Source organism: Halichoerus grypus, chromosome 4 (assembly GCF_964656455.1).
Source record: "Halichoerus grypus chromosome 4, mHalGry1.hap1.1, whole genome shotgun sequence".
Classification (NCBI taxonomy): Eukaryota; Metazoa; Chordata; class Mammalia; order Carnivora; family Phocidae; genus Halichoerus; species Halichoerus grypus.
The window spans coordinates 124,099,610-124,121,187 of record NC_135715.1 but is presented as its reverse complement, the minus strand read 5'-3'; the positions used below and the strand labels follow the sequence as shown (position 1 = coordinate 124,121,187).

Sequence of the window (21,578 nt, the reverse complement as noted above, 5' to 3'; positions counted from 1 at the left end):
TCTTCCAGCGTCCCAAACTCTGCATTCTCAGGCAGCTCCGGTGGACCTGCTGCTCTACACGCATTAGAGAAGGGACCAAGACGTATCTCAGGCAAAGTGCAATAATCAAGACAATGTATGACACTCTAGGATATGTGTCTTGAAGAGACAGAAATAGAATAGAGAAATTAATCCATTTCCAAAGTGGAATAAGTTAGTGGCATTTATATTGTTTTGAAAATCATGTACATTGTTTCAAAATTGAGATTTCTGACAGTGCACAGTTGAATAACCCCATATGGAGGAACATGATTAGTGCTCATAAGACCCCTCAGTTGTGCCTTTCTGGTGACTAAAGATAAGATATGCCAAATAACGATAAATTGGACAAGATGGTGTGTACCTTACACTAATACTGAAAGTAGGATGCGGTAAAATCACTGAGGAAAGTAGCATTTGTGGACTGGCCACATTAGTAACTAGCTCAAAGTCAGTGCATATCCTCGGGCTTCATTTCACGGCAAACAGTTGAGATATTTACCAAGTGTTTCTAAGAAATGCCTAAAAATTGCAGAAAATGTCCTGCAAATGACTAGAACTCCATTCACAGGCAGCATGGGAAAGTAATGTGCTGAGGGGGAAAAAGAGTAAACCTTGGAAACATGGTAAGTCCTGAACAGAGAGTTACTATAGTTAAATACATAGTTTTCTAAGTAGATTATCATTAATGCTTGGATTTGAGAGGAATAATAGGTCTCAAGGGGCATTCAAAATATTTGCATATATTTTTTTAACATTTTATTTATTCATTTGAGACACGGAGATACAGAGAAAGAGAGAGCATGAGCAGGGGGAGAGGCAGAGGGAGAGGGAGAAGCAGGCTTCCCGCGGAGCAGGGAGCCCGATATGGGGCTCTGTCTCAGGACTCCTGGATCATGACCTGAGCCGAAGGCAGACCCTTAACTGACTGAGCCATCCAGACGCCCCTTGCATTATTCTTTTTGTGTAACTGGGTAAATTATCTTTAAACAGGGGAATACAACTATTTCTAACTGAGAAACTGAAAATAATAACTGGATTCCTAATACCATTTAAAGCACTAACCTTGTTGAATTTGAGAGAAAAAATATATTTGTCAGCCTATGAATTAAAAAGTCACTTTCCAATGAGGATTTTTATAAGTTCTATTTCAAGTTACTCACCCAGTTATGACATTGATCACATCACCTTGAAATTATCACCACATATTTGCTCTTGCATAGGGGCTTTTATCAGCTCATCCTTCCCCCAACAAGGACATGGACAGTAAAGTAAAATAGCATAACTTTATAATCCAAAGACATTATTCCTCAACTGCTGTGGAGACTTGCGTGAGCATCTCTAAAGATATGTGGTTTAACTTCACTCATTCCATTTTGCTGAAAGTCACTTTTTAATTTACCCCAACACTCATGTACTCAGAGCATTGTTGCTCAAAGTGTGTTCCATGGAACACTAGTTCTGAAAGTGCTGGATGGTCATATCAGTTTGGGAAATGGGAAGCTAAGCTTTTTGTTTATTTCACAGGACTCCTGAAAAATTATGCACATTACATTAAATGTGCGTTGTGAATTTTCAGGAGAGCCAAAAGGAAGAATTAGAGTAAGGAAGGATTCCCGAACTTACTTGACCACAGAACCCTTTCTTTTCCTTGGGAAACTGTTCCCCTGAGAACTCCTGACTCGTCCCCAGAGCACAGATCTTTAAATGCATAGTTGTCTTAATTCAGTGGTGCATGCACATAGTTTATATTTCTGTATCCTTCCTGGACCTTCCTGGATGCTGGCCTCCTCACCGCCCCGCCTTCCCACATTTCTTCCTTTTCTAAGTATAATTTCATGGACTGCCTGAGATCTTATTTTCATCGTATTATTCTAGGGCAGCACTGCTGGCACTCATAAAGGAGGGTAAAAAAGAAAGGTCCATTCCTTAATGAACAACAAAAGAAAACCTTAGCGGCTCATTATGCAAATCTCCAGCCCAAGCTGGACCCTTTCATTGCACATTCAATAATACCATTTTAATACCCAAACAAGACAAAACTGGCTAAATCTAGAGTCCTAACAGTCATGGAAAGGAGTGGTGAAGTAATTAAAGCTAGAAGGGAGTCATGACTCAAAGGTCATATTAACAGTTTCATGAAAACTTAAATAATCCTGGTGAAGTAAATTAAGCCTCTCTGTACTTCAGTGTAGCTATTTAAAAGAAAATAAAAAAGCAGGATTAATATTATTGAAAGGAGTGTTATAAGCTATTTGTGTACTTTCTACCTGAGAATAAAATGTTCCTGTAAGTAAGCTTGAGAGGAACAGAGTGGGTGTGCATTGTCATGGCCGGGGGGGGGGGGGGGGGTGCGGGGGGGGGGGAGGGATGGGGGGGTGGAATCTCTCCAACAAGAAAAGGTATTATTCTCCAAGACTTCATGAATCCTAGTTAATTGGAGCAGTGTGGTAGGAGGACATGTGGTAAAGACCATCTAAAAAATGACCAAAGTATGAGTTATATATGCAGTCTTATTGCATGACATAACACATGAAATAACACAAATATCACTAATCAACTGTTGCCCAGAGGTTCCTGGATGTCATAATCTGATCACCTTATTAAAAATACTGTTAAACAACTCACTAAAATACAAGCTCCTGTGCATACCACTGCCCTCTCAAATCGGATACCCAGGAGGGTCCCTGGAATCTTTATTGGAAAAAAAATCCCAGGTGATTTAGATGATCATAAACATTTCGGAATGACCAGATGAGAATGATTTAGAATTAGATTTCCTAATAGTCCTAGGTAAATAGATGCTTCTAATGGATTCAAAAGCAATTTCTTCACTTAAATCTATCATCTGAAATCCTATCCAAAATGTGAAGTGTTTTACTAGTCCCTTTTTTCATAGATAGTACAGACATCCTTCTCACAGACCCTGACATGAGGTTTTTATCTTATAAATTAAATGCAAAAAAAAAAAAAAATTAACATTTTCCTTTCTGTGGCTAGGGCATTGTTGAACAAAAAATAGCATATTATTTACTTTTTCTTTGTTAGAATCAAAGGAGCACATATAGATTCTGTTTTATTAAAACTTTTATTTTTAAGCTAATGAGAAAAGTTATAGGTCTAGCAAGAGTATGTCCAAGATTATCTAGGACAGTCCCAGTTTCAATATTCTGACCCACTGTGTCATAATACACTAATATTGGATCATACGTCAAAATTTTAGGTTAAAAGCAAATAGTTGTTCTAGTTATAGGTTTCTGAAAAACAATTTGGTTTCCAGAAAAAGTGTAACTTAGTATCATTACAAAGTCTCCAACTTAGAAGATAGGAGAATTTTAAGCAAGTTTGTTTTGTTTTGTTTTTTAATTTGGACAATGCTACATAATTCTGGCGTAGGTAGCAGGCCGCTAAAAATTCTGATAAATACTATTAACATCTCAGATTGACCATTTTACTATATTTTCAATTCCTGTAGTGACATTCACTTTCTGTCTCTTGAATAAGCTCAATAAGAAAACATTTCTATTTGAAAAGGATCTGAGGAAAACTGGATTATGTTTGTTTGTTTTCTAATTAACAAAGGGGCTATACTGAATGGTAGGCCAACTGTCAACGGGGTTCCTTTTAATCTGGGGTTTACTTTCATCCTCCTAGTCCCTGAGTACATAATACTTCAATGTCCATTTCCTGATATTAATTGATATTTACTGTTGTGACAATACATGGCCAGCAATCTTGACTGTGGGAAAGGCCCCCTTAGAAGTACCAGTATCAGTTTGGGCTGTGTAGTCTTTTTCTGAAATGTAATCTAGGCTTCCTCCCAGATGCTCTCAGCCAAGAGGAACATACAGCCCCCTCATTACCACAATCAGGGCCCTTCTATTCCCCAAACAACTAGGCATACCTGCCTTCAAGTACTTTCACTCTATTGAAATCCTGCCCCCCATCAGTTTCATAAGTGCATTTGATGGTCAGTCCTGATTGACCACACCTGGAACTGTTCTTCTGGAACATGAGAAGAAACTAAAACTTCAGGTGGTGGGAAAAATCCTATGTCTTTTCTATTCCTATTCTGCAGTGTTGAAAATTCCTATTTGCATATTAAAACTCAATATCACCTTGCTTTAAAAATAATCTCATTTGGAATCTCATTTAATCTAATGAATGACTCCTTTATCTGCAGATTTTTCAAAGGATAGTTCTGTTCCCTGTTCTCTGCAAGGAGAAAATGAATGTCTTATTACATTCCTAATAACTACAGATAATGAAGGGAAAAGCATCGTTCACAGCATCAGTGAGAAAGGTGGGTGGCATGCCTTCCATTGTCAATGGTAAGTGATACTACATGGGAGAGGAGGAAACAACCAGAAAGATACTTGGGGTAGCTAGCTTTCCAGGAAAGACATTTCCAGAGTTTTGATAGAGTGCTTCTACATTCCCAGTGATTGAAATATACCTGTTGAAAGGTTTGATGTGTTCCAATGTCTCTTCCTTAACCCGCATAACAAGATATATTTGTACCAAACATTATCACCTCAAAAGCTGGCTGATGGTTTATACAAAGATGGACTGATTAAATCCAATATAAGCAGAAGGTATATCTTTAGGAAAGGCTAGCAGTGGGGAGCATAACAGTCTAAAAGAATGAGATTTGCATCAAGCAAACCTTGGCTCAAATCCTGCTTCTGCCACTTAATAGCTGCTTGACATTCTGGAAGATACTTGCCTCTGAGTCTCTATTTCCTCATCTGTAAAATGGGAAAAATAATAGTACCTTCTTCTAAGGGTTGACCCAGGGATTAAATAGAATAATGCATATAAAACATGTGCCAGTTCATAACCTACAGTAATGGGTCATTGAGTCAAAAAAGACACGAAGCAGCAGGTGAGGAAGGAAGTGATCTATACATACAAAGAGTCCATTGCTTCCGTGGGTTTTCATCCATACCAACTCATGGAGTTTGCTTGGGACTTGGGAAGCTCTCAAATAAAAATCTCATCTTTAGCGAAGGAGGGAGAGAAATTTATATTAGGTAGGAAAGAAAATAGTGGAAAAGGTACTTTTATTGAGAAGTTTTAAATTTTAGTGTCAGACTCACCTGGGGAGCTTGTTAAAATGCCTGCATCCTGTGCATCCTTTTTTTTTTTTTTTAAGATTTTATTTATTTGACAGAGAGAGACACAGCGAGAGAGGGAACAGAAGCAGGGCGAGTGGGAGAGGGAGAAGCAGGCTTCCCGCCAAGCAGGGAGCCCGATGCGGGGCTTGATGCAGGGCTCAATCCCAGGACCCTGGGACCATGACCTGAGCCGAAGGCAGACTCTTAACTACTGAGCCACCCAGGCGCCCCCTGCATCCTGTGCATCCTGTGCATCCTGAGTCAGCAGGTGTGATGTGTGACCCAGGACTCTGCATTTTTTTTATTTGAGGGAGAGAGAGAGAGAGAGGGAGAGCAAGCCCGAGTGGGGCAAGGAGGGAGGAGCAGAGGGGCAAGGAGGGAGGAGCAGGGGCAAGCAGAGCTGAGCAGGAAGCCTGCTGGATCCCAGGACCCCGAGATCAGGACCTGAGCCGAAGGCAGACACTTAACTGACTGGGCCACCCAGGCGCCCCAAGGACTCTGCATTTTACTACTACTCTGCAACAGATAGCTTCAAGACCTCCCTGGCTGTGTTCTTAGATATTCACAGGTGCCTCTTTTCTGTCTTCAATTAATGATGTGTTCCTAAATCTTTCTGGCAGAAATGACAGCTGCATTAAATCAGATCTCTCCAGACGCTGTCAGCAACCTCCTCCTCCTCCCGCAAAAAGCTTGGAGCCTGGTTCTGCCCCAGACAATAGCAGCAAGGGCAGGCTAACAGGGAGATGTGTTTTGTTGTGTGTGCTTGCTTATCAGTGTGCCAACAAAATATTAAGTTCTGAATTTAAAGCCAAGAATATCAAACTGCCATCACTAAAGAGTGTAAAAACCAAAGCAATACCAAAGTAACCAAAAAGTAAGTGCACGACATTATAAACCAACCAAGAAAATATTATTAGAAAAATACCACATATTTTAATATTGATTCCATTGGAAAAATGAGTTCCAAACAACAAAAATGAACTTCCAGAACTGTTCTTAATTCAGGGGCTTTTGCATCTGGTTGGTTTTACTTTTTTTATTTTTATTTTTTATTTTTATTTTTGTGTGTGCGTGAGAGAGAGAAACATGCTTTTAGCTGATAAGGGCATCCTTGTTACTGAACTATTGGTTGTTTTTTGTTTGTATGTTTTGATGCTTCCACACAATCTGAGTGGCACATAAACAGGCCATCCTTCTGAAAGCACTCAGACTCCCTGATGACTTTTTATTAGGGCTTTTTATTCTCCCTGTGCTTTTGTAGTAGGGAAAAGTGAGGGGAAAATTACCTTCCTGAGGAGTCAGCTGACAGCTACAAGGATGCTTCTCCCTGGCAAATACTCCTGTTCCTAGGTAGGCCCCAAGCTTCAAGGGGCCCTGAAGATAGAGCCTGTCCTGGAATCTGTAGGCCCTTCTCAGAGCGCTAAGACCAGAGAATCCCAGGGCAGCCCTTCAGACGCCAGGATAGGAAGGAGGAAGTGAAGGCTAAGGATTTCCACGGTCCTACCAACCAATTTCAAAAGAAACCAAGTGAACAGTCACCATCAGGGTGTGTGTGGTTGTAGGGAGAGCTTTGCTCGTCTTTTTTCTTACACCTGGAACAGTTTTCAGAGGAGAAGAGCCACATTAGTTAGAGCCAGAGTCAAGGAATGACAGTTGGGAGGTTTCCTGGCAGGGAGGTAGGTGTGGATATTATACCACAGGTCCCAAAGTGGAGGTGCCAGGCCCTTGAAGTCTTGAGGATAGAAAAGGAGGAAGAGTATAGTTGTTGTAATAATAATAATAGTAGTAGTAGTAGTAGTAGTAGCTCCCATTTATTGAGCCCTTACTAATGCCATATGCCAGGTATCATTCTATATGTTTGACATGCATTAATTCTTTTAGCACCCTCCATATAACAACCACGTAGAGCCAGTATTGCTATTATTTCCATTTTACAGATAAGGAAATTGAGGCAAAAAGAAGTTACAAACTGTGTTAGTTGTGGCAGTAATTAAGTACCACTGCGGGCCGGGGAAACCTGGCCGGCGGGCTTGTAGCCTGTGCTTTTAACCACTGCACTACACTGCCTCCCACTGGCTGTGGGATCATAATAAATACCTGGCTCCCGGAAGCATGTTCGGTCAGCGGCAATAGACATGTTATTATGCAAACCACATATGTCATTTTCAATTTTCTAGTAAGCCCACTAAAAAGTAAAAATCTGGTGAAATGGATTTTAGTAATGTTTTATTCAATCCCTTCTATCCAAAATATTGTTATTTAGCATGTGATCAATAGAGAAATTATTGAGATGCTTCGTTTTTTACCATACTAAGTCTTCACAGTCAATATGTATTTTATACTTACCACACAAGCTAATTCGGAAAAGTCACATTTCTGCGCTCCGTAGCCGCCCGTGACAGAGCTGGCAGATTGGCAGCTCGGGGCCTCAGGACCTGAGAACTAGCTGACACTGGCCAGGACTCGACAGGCAACATGACAATGGCCCTCTTCTCCCACCTAGAAATATGTCTTCAGTCTGAGCATCTCAGGAAATACTAAAGAGAGTATAAACAGTAGACATTTCTATTGTGTAATACCTGCTCTGGTACTTGGGCCAAAATCTTTTCTTGAGGACTGTAGACTATCTTAACGTATAATGTATTCTCAATGTATAAATGTATAATGACTCTAAGTTCCAAAAAAATTATCTCTGCTGGGCCATGCCTGCCTGTTCCTCCTTTATTTATTCTCTATGGGAGAGCCCTCCTAATTCACATTCTGGCTGCAGGGTCTTAGCAGGCTTCATTTTGCTTTCCGCAAGAACATGCTATGCCCCACCCCAGACATTTTGTAGTCAAGGATGTAGCCAGTATATATTCTCACTGACACACGCCTGCTACTTTTTTTGCAGGACTGTTGCTAACCTCTTAGAAGCAGCCATGGTTCATTTGTTATGCTGGAAACAGTCGTTAGATCTTCATACTACAGTAACTACTTCATTAGCTTCTTTACTTATTTCTGCATAATCTCCTTACATGGCTTTTTTAATCCAAAGAACAAAAGTGTGTGAGGCCAGCCATCATGCTGTTGTGGGGTCATTAGTCCTGCTCAAATTCAGATCAGTTATAGATCCTCACCTTGAAAGCAGCATGACTAGTCCTGTGTATATAACTCTCCTTATTAAATATCTAAAAGCAATAAGAGTTAGGATAAACTAACCATGATTCATTTCCTCCCCAGATACCACAGATTTGCCTCACTTCTTGCATAAGGAGGCAGATATTTAATGATAATTTTTATGTGGGATTTTTTTTCTCATGAAAGAAAGGGGAGAGCTTAATTATAATGTTTCATTAAGAAATGTATCATCTCCCAGGCATATTGCAAGATTTATTAGTCATTCTGCTGTCAGTGAGGGAAGGCACTGTATAATTGTGAAATTATATTAATATCATCAATAGAGTCAAAATAACATTTCATAGAATGTTCAAGTTGAAAGGACTATACAGAACATCTAGTTTCCCAAACTTCCCTGAAGATAAGAATCCCTTGGGATACTGTTAATAATAAAAAAATCCGTGGCTCCATCTAAGACCCACTGAAGCAGAATCTCTGGGGAAGGATCTAGGAAGCTGTGAGTTTAATAAGCATGAGCACCTGAGCTCAGTCTTATCCTCAGGGAAGTTAAGGGAATGCTGAAGTCCCACATCTTTGTTTGATGGTTGAGGATCCTGGGGCTCAGAGAGATCATGGGACCTATTGTATATCAGACAGCTACTATGTATCAGATGGGAATTGAACCCACCGCTCCTGACCCCAGTCCAGGAACTTTCCAGGACACCAGGGCACTGCATTAATGTTAAAATAAAACTAAAAGCCATCATTGTCTTCTGTCTATAAAAAAAAAAAAAAAGCAGCAAGTAGTAAACTTCTTAGGATGGTAGGTTTTATATAAGTTTGAATATAATCTCCAAGCAGTTCATGTTTCAAGGAAATCCATTAAAAAGTAATATCGTGTGTGTGAATGAGCACACATACACACATTTCATTTCTATTCTATCATGTACCCAGAAGAGACCATTTTTAGTCATTAAACTGCAGTCTTTTTCATGGTCCTTTCTATATTCCATGTGTATTAATCCTCATTCTTGGATTCTAACTCTTTTTGAGTCAGCCATTCAAGTATACATCCATTTGCCTTAAATAACCAAACTCTAACTTTTGTTCTCCTTTGTAGGAATAGGGCTATCCTTCAACAAGTAACTCATTTTTGTAATGCAGCAAAATAAAACATGTTACTATTTTCCTTCTACTGGAAAAAAAATAAGGTTGGAAAATTTAATGAGAAATATTTTCTCTACATCACAAGATTAATTATACCATCTTTTTTTTTTTTAAGTTAAGTTTTTAAGGCTCCATGCTGGGAGCCCCAGGGCTTGAACTCACGACCCTGAGATCAAGACCTGAACTAAGACCCAGAGCCAGACACTCAACCAACTGAGCCATCCAGACACCCCAATTGTACCATCTTCTTAATATAATTTTCTTTGTTTCCACAGACTGCCCAAAGCCCCCAAACATTCCCATGATTATGTTGGGGGTTTCACTGGCTATTCTTCTCATTGGGATCGTCCTACTGTGCATTTGGAAGCTGCTGGTGTCATTTCATGATCGTAAAGAAGTTGCCAAATTTGAAGCAGAACGGTCGAAGGCCAAGTGGCAAACGGTATGTAAACCCTTAGGGGCTATTCCTTGTCCAGGGGAGAAAGTGACTTGTGGAAGAGATAGATGTCAGCTTTCTTCTGCTCTATAATAGAGAATGAGAATGTCATGTTCTTTCCCTACCCCTCTCACTATGTCCCTAACAGCTATGATTTATTTTCTGCTTTGAGGACAAAGGAACCATTATCTGGAACCTAGATAGTGCTCAGAGCATGCATTTGTCTCTCAGTGTAGTGGGGATTTGTCCCACTCTGAAGAGTCTCATGAAACTCCTTATATAGCTGCTTAGGGACATCAAGGAAATACATTTAATCTTCATCACCAGGAGGATCATTCAGGCCCCATTTGATAAAGCATAGCTGCTGTATCTAAACACAACCATAAATCGGTTGTATTATAGCCGATGGAATAAGGTTCATGAGTAGTATGGCAGTTCGTGCCAATTTTCATAGAAATACTCATTACTTATAATAGATTACAATGCCAAGTCGAGAAGACTTTAAATGCCATCTAGTTAGTTCTTCTGAATAACAAATTTTAAACAGCTACCTGAAAAATACCTAAAAAGTGTCAACCTTTAAATATGTGTACTCAATAGATATAATTTATGTGTCTCCTCTTCACAGTAGACAAACACAAAACAGGACTCCAATTTTCTGTGTTTCTTTTCCACAGGACAGATAATTACATTTCTAGAGGGCCATAGAAACAATTTCATGGTTTTAATTTCATCTTTCTATCTCTAATGGTGTGCCCAGCTCTCTAATAGCAATTATCTTACATTGCTGATTCTAAAAAGGGTGATTTCACTGGAGAAAATACAGAAAAACACCATGTTCCTTTGGGTTCATCTGCCCAAATAAATTGATGTTAACACTTTTTTCTCTAAGTATATAGTGATATCTCCAATTCTTAAAGCAAATGGAATTTCTGTTTTGGATAAGTTTATCTTGATGAGGAATGTCTATACCTTGTGCAGTTATTTTGAAGTAACCCTAACATATGATGCAGGACAATGGACAATGAAAATTTTCATCTACCTCATCTTCCTTTTAAAAATGCCTTTAGACGCAATAAGGAAATTCAATGCATGGATCTTGTTTTGATTCTGATGTGAACAGTCCAACTGTAAAAATACGTTTCTTGGACAACTGGAAGAAGGATAATATAGACTGGATATTAGAATGATAGCAAGGAATTATGATTAATTTGATTAGGTAAGATAATGGCATGATGACTTTGCTAGAAAAAATCCATATTTTGGAGTGAAAGGAAGTGAAGATTAGGTTTGCTTTGAAAAAATTCAGGCAAAAGAGAGGAGGATAGTGAAGCGAGTGTGGCAAAATCTTGATAATTGTTGAATCTGGGTGATGGGTCTTACAGAGGTTTGTTATACAGCTTTCCTCTTATGTATGTATGAATTTTTCATAATTAAATAAAACCCTTTAGGAAAGTAAATTTGGATTTGCAATGAAGATATAATATACCCATACCTAACAAGGTCAAATGTAACCTGATAGGTTAGTTTGGTGACTTAGAACATAGTATTATGAGGCTAAAGCGTTGGGTCAGTTAACTTCACCAGATCCCCTGGCCTAGATGTTTTTAACTCTCACCAGCTGCCAAGCAAATGCCTGGCAATAGTCAATAAGGACAATCAGGCAAAAGAATATGGTTAAGTTGGCACAAAGAATCACGTGGCAGCAGTTGGTTGAACAATGCCAGTCCTGTGAAGTAGTCTGAATAATCCCATTTTCAGTGTAAGGAAACTGAGGCTCAGAGAGGTTAAGAGACTTCCCAAACAATTGGTCCATGGTGGAGCTGAAAACCTAACTGCAGCCTCTTCCAAGCATAGCCTTGACCCTCCTAGAAATAATAAGCAGGTGTTCTGCAAACAAGTACTTGGGCAATGATATGATGTGTATCTACTAACCAGCACATTTTAATGTTCTCATACAAAAGCATGAATACTGACAAATGATTAATATCTTTAAAATAACATTTTAATTAACAGTTAAATTCCCCAAAACATGCATTGTTTTCCCTCAGGATGTAGAACATGACTGAAATTCAAATGCCGAATTTTACTGTTTCTTCATGTAAAATGGAACAAAAATACACATTAAACAGATAAAATCATAAATGAAAAATATTATTGCCTTGTTAAATTGAGTTTCCTTGAATAATAAATATTTGATGTTCTTGACTAGATAATAACTGGGCAATAATTATTCACTTGGATGCAAAAGAGGTTTAATTCAAATAATTCAATTCAAATTTCACTAATATATACTATTGAAAAAAAAATGTTAGTGCATCCATTTTTGGGGTCCTCAATTTGATTCCATTTTTTATCTAAAAACCTATTTCTTCTTGAAGAACTGAATTTGACTGGTCTTCACACCCCAGGGGACCTCCAGAGTTGGTAGGGGTAGTTGGGTCTACTGACCCATAGACCTCCATTGGACTCCAAAGGTGACAGAGCTCAGGACAAGAAAGAGCTTTGTTTCTTGCCTCTTGAAACATTTCATCATAGCCATAAAGAAAGGTTACCTTTTATTATGCTTTTAAAAATAACCTCCCCATCCATATTCTTTATGAAAACACAAAGGAAAGATATTTAAATTCATCTTTGATTAGACATTTTTTTCTAGGATGACAAGTCATTAACTAGAGGCAAAAAATGTTCAGTCTGACATTTCTTACAGTCATGGATTGATTTTGTACTGTGCTAAGCAAATCAGGTCTGCATTTGGCAGTTAGGCAATCATTAAGAGAACTGTGGGTCATGACAGAGAGCTTTCTTATTACCACTTTTTCAAGCTCCAAAAATGTGCCATTGCATTTACAGAATCTACAGCCTAAATTAGCACCCCTGGACTCCTGGGGAAATCAGGCTGGTCACCTCAGATCAGTGGGGGAAACTGAAACTTGTCTAAATAGTGAAAGAGCTCAGACTCATCTGAAATGGAGATCCAAGCCTGTGTCTCAGCTGGAAATCCTCTGTAGAGAAGTTGCCCCCCCACCACATAGCCCTAGAGGAGGCAGAACTAGACATTGCCACACTTTTTCCTGCCAACAAAACCTGCTTTGAGCTTAGTCTCCTGAGTTTTGATCATCAGCTGAGGGCAGGAAACACAACTGCCTCCCAGCAATATATACTTGCTCTTTCTCCACCCTTAAAGTCCCACCTTACCCTCCTACTATGGTCTGCTTCATCCATCACCCGCTATTAGCATGCCCAGGCCCTACAACTAGCTTTGCAAGAGATGCCCCCAAATATTATAGACCTGAATAAAGTTGCTTCAAAATACGGAATGAAAACTGCACAATCAAAATTAATATTCAACTAAATGTCTACAAAATAACATCATGTCAATTGCAACTTAAGTCACCTCCTTTATAGTGCATATAAATTATACTTAGTGTAGAACGTGGGTGCATTTTAATATGCTTATTTACATATTATTTGAGAGAGAGAGAGAGACAGCATGAGGAGAGGGGCAGAGCGGGGAGAGAATCCCAAGCGGACTCTGTGCTGAGCATAGAGCCCTGAGATCTTGACCTGAGCTGAAACCAGGAGTTGGACACTCAACTGACTGAGCCACCTAGATGCCCCACATTTTAATGTTTGACATGATATGGGATGGGGCCCACAAAAGTGTTCCTGGTCCTATGAAGATCTAAGCTGGCCCTGCTCACAGCCCGTTCACTCTTTCAGGGTATTTTTTTCTCTCCGTAAGGCTCCCTCTTCCTTCAGGACAATGCTTCACTCGTCATCCCCAGCCTGCACTTATTTTTGCCATTTTTCCTCTTCAATTGAGTCCTTTATTTTTTCTGTAACCAACTTAAATTTAATAGCTTGTAGTCTTTTTTTTTTTGAACTTTATAGAATTCATACATGATTTTTGTTTCCAAATGAGACTCCACCTGCATCTAAGACCACATCAGTTTGCCCTTCACTCTCCAAATTCCAAGTTCTTATGGCAGCAGGACTAAATAAGGACTGGAGGGTCCTCAGAATTATCCAGGTTGACTTCAGGAGTAGAAGCAGTATGGTGACTTGGCCTTCACTCATCACCCACCACCAAGGAGTCTCTTTTCTGTTTGCCCTCATTACTGAGATAGCATCTCTCTCTGAAGGCACATGAACAAAGGTAACAGGTTACTCAGTCAGAGGTCAGGCCACTGGCTCTGGGCAACATAGAACAGGCACCGGTGTGATTCTTCCTCACGGTAAAGACACTGCGGCAAATCCACGAGTGACAAGTGGGGAGATGCCCAGGTTTTTCAATTTCATTCAGTTCTTTCAAGAACTGAAAGACATGTACTGGGAAAGCAAATACAATTGTAGTTTTGAAATCTATGTCTAGAACTTGCTGCCATCTCTACAATTCATGAGATAAGGAGACCAATACAAGATTTAGTAATTTGGAAGGTACCTGGTGGTACCTAGACTTCATACACAAGGAGAAGTGGGCTTAGAAATGATGGGTTAGCCTGGTGATGGGTATTAAAGAGGGCACGTTCTGCATGGAGCACTGGGTGTTATACACAAACAATGAATCATGGAACACTACATCAAAAACGAATGAGGTAATGTATGGTGATTAACATAACATAAAAAAAAAAAAAGAAATGTTGAATGTGAAAGCTCCGGGGGAAAGTATCTTTCTAACCCCCTCCAAAACTTAAAGAAAAGGAAATTCCAGATGTGAAGAAGAGGTATAAATAAGAACTAATAAGAAGAGGCAGCATTTACTGAGCACTCAGTATATGCCGGGGTCTGTGCTAAAGAGTATGTTATTTCATGGATGAGGTAGGCACTTTGGTAATGCCTCCTGTGGGTGAGGACACCATGATTTGGAATTGTTTAAGTAGGTCATGTGGTGGGACTGGGTTTGAACCCAGGCTGTCTGACATCAGCGCCTGTGTGGTCAACCTTGGAAAGTGGAAGAGAAGAAACTGCTCTTTACCCAGACATCTTGAGCCTGCCTGGAGCAATTCAACCAAAGGAGAGATATTGGAGGATCAAGCTTGTTGTTTCTTTAAACACCTACAGAGACTTGGTCCTGCTTGTCCTGGTGATGGCTCCTAGAAACACATCTACAGCCTGAGGAGCACAGCTGAATTATCCAGACAATGGCACAAATCCTCTCCACTGCCCCAAGGGCAAAGCCACCTTGCCCAACCCACCTTGGGACCTGTACATCTTCCTGAGCCCTGTGGCCCACACACTAGTGCCTCGTGACTCTGTGCTCCACACACTGCTATTCTCTAGTAAGCGAATGCCACCACATTCTTTTACCATCTAGAGCAGTGTTCACTGTCCTAGGGATCTTTCCTTGCTTCTCCCAAGCAGCTAGGTGTTTCTCCTGAATTTTGATCTCATTTTAGCAAGATTATCGGTGCCCTTGTGTGATGCCTCCCACCAGCAACACATCTCTTAAAGGCAGATACTATGTCATTCATCTTTGTTTGCTTCTACAAGTTCACTTTTCCCGTTTTTTATGTTTTTTACTTTATATTTCATTTTGGGGCCACCTATCGGTTCATTCTATTCATTCGGTAAATACTGAGTGCCTGCTGTTGGCTAGGCACTTCTTTCAGCTCTGGTAAAACTGCAGTGAACAAAACAGCCAAAGTCTTGTTTTCTATCCATCAATTAGTGTGTTTCCAAACAGGGTAAGATTTTTATGATACATATAAGGGACTGGTTCTACATACTAAAAAATTAAATGGACATGTATAAATTTTAAAATGCTAAGAGTATGATTAATCAAAATTATTCAAATGGCTTCCAAGCTTGAGCCTGACTCTCTTCTAGTTTGTTATGGACAATGAAATTATGTAAATATATTAAAACCATGTTATAATAGATACATACTTTCATTCAAACTTTTTTTTTTTTTTTTTTTTAGGGAACCAATCCACTCTACAGAGGCTCCACCAGTACCTTTAAAAATGTAACCTATAAACACAGGGAAAAACAAAAGATGGACCTTTCCACAGATGGATAGAACTACTTCATGCATGAAAAGAGTCTGCTTCACTGATATGAAATGTTAATGCACTATTTAATTTTTCTTTTTTTGTTGCTTCAAAACGAGGTGGGTTTAAGATAATAATAGGTCATCTGGAGATCAGTCACTGTCTGTATAAGGTTAGAGACTGTGTTGGCAGGTTCAAAATAATCAGGAAGAGAAGTATCTTTAGCAAAGGGGTGACTTTGGGGATCATTGAGGAATACTAACTCTGTCGTATTAATGCCTCAAAAAATCATCAAAATGACACATGAGGGCCTGATTTGCATTTGAAAAATGTTTGAAATTAGAATCTCATTTGTTGCAGGAATATAGCTACCTGAAGTCTTTGTCTCAGCAAAATCACAAAGTCCATATGCTCACATTAAATAATCACACTTGTGAATTAATTCTAAACTTTTAGTAAATCTGCCCTTTCCTAAAGGTGGATTCTTTTAAAAATCTAGAATAAATGAGATACTGACTTTTACTTCAACTGAGACAATGCAGTTCTTCTAAAGATGTCCCAAATGTAGTAAGTGTTAATAATTTCTGTGGATTTGCATGTACCTAAAAGTCAGGTACACAAATAAGTATTTTATAAGAATAAGAAGTAATTTCTAAATTAGAAAGTTAAAAAAATAAATTAGAAAGTTACCAGTAAAAACGAAATATCTAGTCTATTATTTAGATTATTTTTAATTACCTGAAGAAGAAATTTCTACACTCAGTTTCCCTCCTGACCCTGAGTTTTCAAACCACTACTTCTCCCATATTTCTCAATCCATTTTACTTAGTTTCATAGTCATCTAAACCCTGGAAATATCATATGAAAGTTTTAATTTCTTGTTAAAAATTACTTTAAATGGTTAGATAGTTTAATCAAAAAAAGCTCCAATAATGCAAAAGGAACATGGGTTAAACAGAATAACATTTTAAATGGCTTTAAAGCAAACACATCAAGAGTACAGTCTCTCATGAGTAATAGGCTTTCTATCTATATGTTTCCATTTTTATAACCTAACTTGCACATTTCATGTGCAACATGGCGAATATGCATTCGTGTATTTACTTTAAAAAGTAAGATTTTACTTGCAAACTACATGTGGATAATTAAGGATCCATAGGTTGATTGAGGAGTTGGACTCTGTAGAATATTATTTCCTATTAGTACGGCTTCACGGAGCACTGTCCTCTTATTTGATAAGGAAGCTAAGCCTCAGAGAGTGAGTAGAAGAACTGGTCCAGCATCTAATCTTCCAGCTCCAAGCTATTTCTTCTCTCCACAGTATGAGACTAAGTCTTTTGTCCATTAAATGATGGAAAGATTTGGTTGGTTAAGTGATAACTATCATTTGTTTGAAAATGTCCCGAGACGAAAATAGCAATTAAACTACTGGAGCAGAGATGAGGTCTTGTACTTTGGTGCAGTGTTTATTACCTTTGAGTAAATTGTAGTGTGAAACATTTTACTAGGTGAATAGTTCATTATGTAATGGAGGTTTCAAATGCATCCATTGAGTTGGCACAGGTAATCTATGATAAGTTTCTTCAATTCTACCGTATAGATCTGTACACATTTGATCACTTGGAGACTTATTTCTTTTCTTATTTCTAAGTAACTCAGGTAAATCAGACACTTGGGGAATACACAGCTATACTAAAAGAATTACTAAATAATCACATTGGACACCTGAATGGCAGAGGTACCCCCTGTGTTCCTGACTGAAGCCCAGGGTCTGGGGAAAATCTACAGCAACAAGGAAGTTGCGTTGGTGATGACACAACAGTAGTATTCACCTCTACACGTGATATTTCTTATTATTACTAGAATGGGATTCTAGAAAATATGAATTTCCTTTGTGTATATATTGGGGAAGATAGAGAAGAATCTGCTATTTCTCTAATACTGTTTTGACCCAAGGCTGGACCTTGAAAAGGCCAAAACATTAACAGTAGTACTTCTGTTCACTGAAGAGTTATATTACATGAAGATAAATGGGTTTTTTGTAAGTTGTTTTACTGTATTTTGTGTTGACATAAATAAACATGGTAATTTAAACAATGAACCTTAGATGGATGATAATTCCTTTTATTTACTTGGTACCAAACCCTCTTCTTGGATTTCCGGATCCCTGTGTGACCTGCTCTGACCAGCTTGCTGGTCTCATTCTGGGGCCAAGAAGAACAGAAAGAGGCAGCCACCAAAGGCAGGAGACAGCAGGGAACCAGCTGCAGTTTGCTGAATGGTTACAATACCCACATCATGAGGTTTTTTTAAAAGACGCTCGGACATTACCCTACATTTTGTAAAATCAGGATTAGTGTTATGGGCTGAATCGTGGTCCCTATTCTAAAACTTGTGTACTGAAGTCCTAACCCCCGGTACCTCAGAATATGATTGCATTAGGAGATAAGGTCTTTTAAAAGGTAATTAAGTTAAAATGAGGTCATTAGGTTGGGTCCTCATCCAATATGATTGGTGTCTTTTTTTTTTTTTAAGATTTTATTTTTATTTGAGACAGAGAGAGAGAGAGTACAAGCAGAGGGAGCAGCAGGCAGAGGGAGAAGCAGGCTCCCTGCTGAGCAGATTCCCGATGTGGGGCTCAGTCCCAAGACCCTGTGATCATGACGTGAGCCGAAGGCAGATGCTTAACGACTGAGCCACCCAGGTGTCCCAGTGATTGGTGTCTTTATAAGAAGAGGAGATTAGGACACAGATGTGCGCAAAGGGACAACCATGTGATGACACAGGGAGAGGAAGCCCATCTACAAACCAAAGAGAAAGACCTTGGAAGCAACCAACCCTGCCAACACCTTCCTCTGGGCCTTCTGGCCTCCGGAATTGTGAGAAAATACATTTCTGTTGTTTGAGCCCTCCACTCTGTGATACTTTTGTTATGGCAGCCCTAGCAAACCAATATAGTTAGGGAGCGCTACTTTTCTGGGCATCCATTTGGTAGATTCCATGGTGCTATGCTCATTTTCCCAAAATGAAGCAGAGAGAAACCAGTGCTTACAAAAGGAGCCAACTTAGAAGAAGTCCTTTTCTTAGAAGGGCTCTTTCCTTACAAAAGGGCAGGGAAAGTCAAGTCGAAAGTAGTTATACTCTGAAACAAACTGTTGTAGACAAAAGCTGGATATCTGGAAATCCAGAAACTGTTCCCATTTTGAATAGCACTGAGAAAAAAAATCACTTTTTGCCTTAGGTTTTCATTTACAACATGCTGGCACTGCTTGTCTCTTCCAGCACCTATAACATAGTAGATGCCCACTAAATTCATTCAGTCAGTATTATTGAGTGCCTAGTAAATGCCAGACATTGTTCTTATGATTATGGATACAGAAATGAACAAAATAAGCAGTTCCTGTGCTCTGTAGTGGGGAGAAGACAGGAAACAAAAGAATATACAATATCAGGGTATGCATATCCCAGATCCACTTGTCCCCACCTGTCCCCCAGGTCTAAGCTGGTAGTCACTCCAGCACCAACTCACAGTTCCCTTAATAGTAAAGCCCATCTTCAACCTAAATCCCCAACTTCTAGTCACAGCAACTCCTGTGCCCAAGTCCAGAGTGCCTGTTGGATCTAGGTAATAAAATAGAAGTTTTAAAAGAAGACTGCAAGGCTAAGTTGCTCTGAACAGTAAGGCACAGAGCCCGGAAAAGGAGAGGAAAGAAACAAAAAGTTTACTTGACTGGGCTTGGGGGAAAGCCAGGAAAGACTGGAAAGTTGGGAAGTGGGAAGAAAAAGTCTTTGGGGTAGCCTCTATGTATGGGTGATGTTGAGAATGAGATATATGGGGCTGGGGTTGATCGGCTGTTCATTTGTACTCATTCTTGTGAGCCTGCTGTTCCCCTGAGTAAGGCAGCCTGTGGGGTTTCCCAGCGGGAAGACCCAGCTCCGTGGGGGTTTCAGCTGAGAGTCCACAATATTTTAATCTGGTTCAGGTTTCCCCTTTAAGACTCTTCAACACCAGAAACCATCATGCCCCGAAACACCCTGTTAAACCCCCCGAATGGCAAAGGGCAGCCTCCAAAGCAACCCAGGGTCTTCCGATTTGCTCTCTCTTCACCTCTCCACACACAGTCCTTTAGGTACTTCCAGTACTAGAGAAGCTATCCCACCAATACATTCTTTAACCATAGGAGAAAGCTGACCTCTCAAAAGAGTAAATTTATTTAAGTGTTTGTGATTTGTAACAATTCCTTTTATGGAAATCTAAATGGGAAAAAAAATTCCTTATTCAGAGGGAATGAGAAACAGGGATTGAATGAAATGTGATAAATAGAAATTCTCCCTTCTGTTAAATTTTATTATATGCAGCAGACTCAAGTCAACACAACTGAAAAGCAAAGAAACTTAAGTTCAGGACGTCACAGTGGCTCTTTTAAAGGTCAGTTGGCCTTGGCTGCTCTAGTACTGAATGAGTGAGGTTCTGGATGAGGCTTCTGCAGCCAGGGGGTTGGGCAGCAGCCAGCTAGTTCCACAGCTTGAGCCAAGGCATTAATTCCTATGGTTTGTGGACCACAGCAGGGTTAAATGCTGCCTCCCTGTGTCTTGGAGATATCCAAATGTGAATCAAAACTTCATCCTCTGTTCTCTCCCATTTGGCTGCACAACCAGCAGAGGGAGAGCAACAGGGGTACCCCAGGGGTTCTCGTCCTGTAAACCTGTCCCAGAGGTAGGCCCTGGGAGAGACACTGGGCACTAGAAGGCACAGATGGGACCCAAACCTGCTCTTCGGTGTCATTAACCACTTCAAGGCTTTACAAATCTCATGGAAGTTCAAGTTCAGTGTGAAATTTCAATCTGACCTTTGCAATTTCTAGGTGTGTGTTTTATGAGGAAACTTACTGCACAAATTGTTTTGTTTTTTCAGCTTGAAATGTATTTGCATTCATGGTTTTTGTATAGCAGCCAATCCTGCTTCAGGTCAACATCTAAAGAGGATGCATTATGAAACTCCAGTGTTTGTCAATAACTGGGGAGAAAATTACTAGGTTAATTTTTTCATCCAGTTGGCTTTGCTATACATAGTATGGATGTGTGTGTGTGTGTGTGTGTTATTAAAAAAAACTTGCTGTTAAACAATTTTTATCTGTATATCTCACTATATATATATATATATATATATATATATATATAGTACATATATAAATACAAACACACATATTACTTTCTTATTTTAACAGGTAGATCTTACTAGATTTATTTGTATCTATTACTTATTATTTATTTACATCTATTACTATTTAATAGATGTATCTATTGTTTCTTATTTTCATAGATGTGTCTTACTATCATTAAATAGCTTACTTTGCTAATAAAAATTGGTAACACCTACTGTTCCAAGTGCTATATATATGCTTATATATATATGCTATATATAACTTATTCAGATGGTATGGTATTATTAGTACTTCCTATTTTATAGATGAAGAAATTGAGGCACAGAGATCATAAATAGTATACACACTGCATTGGGATCATAAAAATTAAAATAAGTAGACCATCTGTCACATGTATTTTGCCTAGTTTCAGTGTATTAAATGTCTATCTCATTGATTTCAAGAAATGTGTCAGACTTTAGAAACTTTTTTTTACTAAGAAGATGGAATTGGAAAAGAAAAAAAATAAAAGAAGATTAAAAACACTGAGCAAAATAAAACATATGAATTTGTCATAGAGGCAAAAAAGAAAATGTACAATATT

At 39.1% G+C, this 21,578-nt stretch overlaps 1 protein-coding gene across 1 annotated transcript in view; it reads left to right on the top strand.

Moving 5' to 3' along the window:
* ITGB6 (integrin subunit beta 6) overlaps positions 1-17,760 on the top strand; it is a 75,074-nt gene extending 57,314 nt beyond the window's left edge. Inside the window, exons 14-16 of the mRNA XM_036071001.2 lie at positions 4,202-4,321; positions 9,677-9,843; positions 15,761-17,760. Of these exons, the coding sequence (XP_035926894.2) occupies positions 4,202-4,321; positions 9,677-9,843; positions 15,761-15,859 (386 nt within the window). The 3' untranslated portion in view covers positions 15,860-17,760. The remainder of the gene's footprint in view (positions 1-4,201; positions 4,322-9,676; positions 9,844-15,760) is intronic.
* Positions 17,761-21,578: the final 3,818 nt, after the last annotated feature.